Source organism: Scyliorhinus torazame, chromosome 14 (genome assembly GCF_047496885.1).
Source record: "Scyliorhinus torazame isolate Kashiwa2021f chromosome 14, sScyTor2.1, whole genome shotgun sequence".
Taxonomy (NCBI): Eukaryota; Metazoa; Chordata; class Chondrichthyes; order Carcharhiniformes; family Scyliorhinidae; genus Scyliorhinus; species Scyliorhinus torazame.
The window spans coordinates 190,272,374-190,277,766 of record NC_092720.1 but is presented as its reverse complement, the minus strand read 5'-3'; the positions used below and the strand labels follow the sequence as shown (position 1 = coordinate 190,277,766).

The following is a 5,393-nucleotide window of genomic DNA, read 5'->3' as shown; positions in this document are numbered from 1 at the left end:
GAACCAATCAGCTCACCTGAAAGATATTTTTAGCTTGTCTGGCTGGGCCAGCATTTATTGCACTTCCCTGAGGGCATTTAAGAGTCAAGCGCATTGCTGTGGGTCTGGAGTCACATGTCAGCCAGACTGGGTAAGGACGGCAGATTTCCTTCCGGATAGGGCATTAGTGAACCAGATGGGTTTTTACGACAATCGACCAGGGTTTCATGGTCTTTTAATTCCAGATTTTTATGGAATTCAAATTCCATCACCTGCCAGGGTGGGATTCGATCCCAGGTCTCAAGAGCATTACCCGGGGAGTCTGAATTACTAGTCCAGTGACAATACCACACCACTGCCTCCCCAAATATGAATTGGGAGAATTATTAAATGGCTCTGAAGATATAAATCATAAATATTAATACAAAGTAATTTGCAGAAGAGTTATAAATAAACACTGGGGGGGACAAAAGAAGCTGACATCAGAAACAAGGATGAGGCATTTGACGGGAAAGGTAAGATAAATTAGAATAAGCTACAAAGCATGTTGGCCTCATTGACACTCCATTCACAGCTGGATGCCAAGATGGAAGTGTTTACATAAAGAGAGTTGGGACTTTGATGCAATCATTGCTTTTTTATCCTCCTACGCTATAATCCCATATTCACAACACAAAAATATACAGTTAAGCCAAGATGACCCCAACCCACCTCCCAACGCTCCATAGCATACTTGTCCAAGGAGGGAATGTCCCGAACGTGTTTATCAGGTCCCAGTTGGCTGGTGTCATCTGCCCAGGGTTTGCCCCTGCGGGGAAAAGGGCACATTAGTAGGTGCAATCATCACAGCTCCTGAGCACTCGGTAATAACTCACACACACATCACAGCTCCTGATCACTCAGTAATAACACACACACACAACACAGCTCCCGAACACACACATCACAGCTCCTGATCACTCAGTAATAACATATACAAATCACAGTGTAGAGGGTGCTTTACTCTGTATCTAACCCCGTGCTGTACCTGTCCTGGGGGTGTTTGATGGGAACAGTGTACAGGGAGCTTTACTCTGTATCTAACCCCGAGCTGTACCTGTCCTGGGGGTGTTTGATGGGAACAGTGTACAGGGAGCTTTACTCTGTATCTAACCCCGTGCTGTACCTGTCCTGGGAGTGTTTGATGGGGACAGTGTAGAGGGAGCTTTACTCTGTTTCTAACCTCGAGCTGTACCTGTCCTGGGAGTGTTTGATGGGGACAGTGTAGAGGGAGCTTTACTCTGTATCTAGCCCCGTGCTGTACCTGTCCTGGGGGTGTTTGATGGGAACAGTGTACAGGGAGCTTTACTCTGTATCTAACCCCGAGCTGTACCTGTCCTGGGAGTGTTTGATGGGGACAGTGTAGAGGGAGCTTTACTCTGTTTCTAACCTCGAGCTGTACCTGTCCTGGGAGTGTTTGATGGGGACAGTGTAGAGGTAGCTTTACTCTGTATCTAACCTTGAGCTGTACCTGTCCTGGGAGTGTTTGATGGGGACAGTATAGAGGGAGCCTTACTCTGTATCTAACCCTGTGCTGTACCTGTCCTGGGAGTGTTTGATGGGGACAGTGTAGAGGGAGTTTTACTCTGTATCTAACCCTGTGCTGTATCTGTCCTGGGAGTGTTTGATGGGGACAGTGTAGAGGGAGCTTTACTCTGTATCTAACCCCATGCTGTACCTGTCCTGGGAGTGTTTGATGGGGACAGTGTAGAGGGAGCTTTACTCTGTATCTAACCCCGTGCTGTACCTATCCTGGGAGTGTTTGATGGGGACAGTGTAGAGGGAGCTTTACTCTGTATCTAACCCTGTGCTGTACCTGTCCTGGGAGTGTTTGATGGGGACAGTGTGGAGGGAGCTTTACTCTGTATCTAACCCTGTTCTGTACCTGTCCTGGGAGTGTTTGATGGGACAGTGTAGAGGGAGCTTTACTCTGTATCTAACCCCGTGCTGTATCTGTCCTGGGAGTGTTTGATGGGGACAGTGTGGAGGGAGCTTTACTCTGTATCTAACCCCATGCTGTACCTGTCCTGGGAGTGTTTGATGGGGACAGTGTGGAGGGAGCTTTACTCTGTATCTAACCCCATGCTGTACCTGTCCTGGGAGTGTTTGATGGGGACAGTGTAGAGGGAGCTTTACTCTGTATCTAACCCTGTGCTGTACCTGTCCTGGGAGTGTTTAATGGGGGCAGTGTAGAGGGAACTTTACTCTGTATCTAACCCCGTGCTCTATCTGTCCTGGGAGTGTTTGATGGGACAGTGTAGAGGGAGCTTTACTCTGTATCTAACCCCACTTGTCCTGGGAGTGTTTGATGGGGACAGTGTAGAGGAACCTTTACTCTGTATCCATCCCCGTGCTGTACCTGTCCTGGGGGTGTTTGATTGGACAATGTAGAGGGAGCTTTACTCTGTATCTAACCCCGAGCTGTACCTGTCCTGGGAGTATTTGATGGGGACAGTGTAGAAGGAGCTTTACTCTGTATCTAACCCCGTGCTGTACCTGTCCTGGGAGTGTTTGATGGGACATTGTAGAGGGAGCTTTACTCTGTATCTAACCCCACTTGTCCTGGGAGTGTTTGATGGGGACAGTGTAGAGGGAGCTTTACTCTGTATCCATCCCCGTGCTGTACCTGTCCTGGGGGTGTTTGATTGGACAGTGTAGAGGGAGCTTTACTCTGTATCTAACCCCGAGCTGTACCTGTCCTGGGAGTGTTTGATGGGGACAGTGTAGAAGGAGCTTTACTCTGTATCTAACCCCGTGCTGTATCTGTCCTGGGAGTGTTTGATGGGACATTGTAGAGGGAGCTTTACTCTGTATCTAACCCCACTTGTCCTGGGAGTGTTTGATGGGGACAGTGTAGAGGGAGCTTTACTCTGTATCCAACCCCGTGCTGTACCTGTCCTGGGGGTGTTTGATTGGACAGTGTAGAGGGAGCTTTACTCTGTATCTAACCCCGAGCTGTACCTGTCCTGGGAGTGTTTGATGGGGACAGTGTAGAAGGAGCTTTACTCTGTATCTAAACCCTGTGCTTTACATTACTGAATGGTTCATGCTGACACCAGCTGTCTTAAAGTGCTCCATGCCCCAGTCAATGAGTACATTTGATTGAAATCTGATTTTGTTAAATGCCCAGTTATTTTCTTACAATGAAATCAGCACAGCACTTAAGCAAGGTTTGGTTGCTGTGGTTACTAAAAGCATTGGTGACTAATTGCTGGAAATGGAGGTGTAGTTGTTGAAGTCTGACCATGTTCACTATAGCTGGTCGTGTGTAGAACCGGTGGTCAGAGTCAGAGCACACGCAATGTTGCCAAGCCACTATTATGGGATGGATGACCTCTGGAGCCACACAGGAACAAGCTATTGACAACGTAATGTGGAATTAGCCTGTTCCAGAAAGAATTGCGTGGAAAGTTAATGGGTTTGAGGAGGAGTAAAAGGAAAAAGGGTTCAGGATGGGAATAATTAGACACTGCCTCTTTCCGTGTCGCAAACGACCCTGTGAAGGCTTTGATTTGGGGGGGGGACACACGATAATTTTACACTCTACACTTTCCACATGCCCACAGACAGACAAGTGTCAGGTGACGTTCGATGCAGAGATTTGTGAGGTGATTCATTTTGGCATGAAGAATGTGGAGAAACAGAATAAAACGAAGGGAGAAACCCTGAAGGAGGTGCAGGAACAAAGGGGCCTGTGTCTGTGTACACAAGTCATTGAAGATGGCAGGGCATGTTGAGAGAGCAGTTACTGGAGCTTACAATATCATAGGTTTTATTAATAGGGGCACGGACTACAAGAGCAAATCGGTCATGTTGAACTTGTATCGGACACTAGTTAGACTTCAGCGTTTTCAAAATTAATTGACGGGATGTTGCCGTCGCTGGCTAGGCCAGCATATTTTTTTACATTGAGAGTACCCAATTCATTTCTTTTCCAATTAAGAGGCAATTTAGCGTGGCCAATCCACCTACCCTGCACATCTTTTTGGGTTGTGGGGGTGAGACCCACGCCGACACGGGGAGAATGTGCAAACTCCACATGGACAGTGACCCGGGGCTGGGATCGAACCCGGGTCCTCGTTGCCGTGAGGCAGCAGTGCTAACCACTGCACCACTCTTGAACCGCTGCAGTCCCTGAGGTGTAGGTAGACCCACTGTGCTGTTAGGGAAAGAGTGCCAGGATTTTGACCCAGCGACAGCGAAGGAACGGCGATACATTTCCAAGTCAGGGTGGTGAGTGACTTGGAGGGGAACCTCTAGGTGGTGGGGTGCCCAGGTATCTGCTGCCCTTGGCTTCTAGATGGTCGTGGGTTTGGAAGCTGCTGCCAAAGAACCTTGTTGAGTTACTGCAGTGCATCTTGACATGGTACACACGCTGCCACTGTGCGTCCAAGATAGAGGGAGTGAATGATTGTGGAAGGAGGAGCAATCAAGTAGGCTGCTTTGTCCTGGATGGTGTCGAGCGTCTTGAGTGTTGTTGGAGCTGCACTCATCCAGGCAAGTGGAGAGTATTCTTGTCGATGGTGAACAGGCTTTGGGGGGGGGGGGGAAGAGGTGAGTAACTCGCTGTGAGTAACTTTGACCTGCCCTGGTAGCCACAGTATTTATCTGGCTAGTTCAGTTCAGTTTCGGGTCAATGCTAACCCCCAGGATGTGGGGGATTTAGTGATGGTAATGCCATTTAATGTCAAATGGTGATGGTTAGATGCTCTCTTGTAGGAGATGGTCGTTGTCTGACACTTATGTGGCACGAACGTAACTTGCCACTTGTCAGCCCAAGCCTGGATATTGTCCAGGTCTTGCTGCATTTAGACACAGACCGCTTCATTATCTGAGGAGTTGCGAATGGTGCTGAACATCATTGAACATTTCCACATCTGCCCTTATTTTGGACAGAGGGTCTTTGATGAAGCAGCTGAAGATGGTTGAGCCTGTGACACGACACTAAGGAAAACAGGCAGTCATGTTCCAGGACTGAGATGATTGACCTCCAACCACAACAATCTTCCTCTTAACCAGTGGAGAGTTTTCCCCCTGATTCCCATTGAGTCCAGTTTAGCTCGGGCTCTTTGATGCCGTACTCGGTCAAATGCTGCCTTGATGTCCAGGGCAATCACTCTCACCTCACCTCTGGCATTCAGCGCTTTTGCCCATGTTTGAACCAAGGCTGTAATGAGGTCAGGAGCTGAGTGACCCTGGCGGAACCAAACTGAGCGTCCGTGAGCAGGTTATTGCTGACTAAGTGCCGCTTGATAGCACTGTTAATGACTCCTTCCATCACTTTGCTGATGATGGAGAGTAGGCTGATAGGACGGTAATTGGCTGGGTTGGATTTTTCCTGTTTCTTGGGTACAGGACACACCTGGGCAATTTTC

At 48.5% G+C, this 5,393-nt stretch overlaps 1 protein-coding gene across 1 annotated transcript in view; it reads right to left on the bottom strand.

Moving 5' to 3' along the window:
* gtf2h4 (general transcription factor IIH, polypeptide 4) overlaps positions 1 to 5,393 on the bottom strand; it is a 241,238-nt gene that overhangs the window by 168,180 nt on the left and 67,665 nt on the right. Inside the window, exon 5 of the mRNA XM_072475350.1 lies at positions 691 to 787. Coding sequence (XP_072331451.1) covers positions 691 to 787 — 97 coding nt within the window. The remainder of the gene's footprint in view (positions 1 to 690; positions 788 to 5,393) is intronic.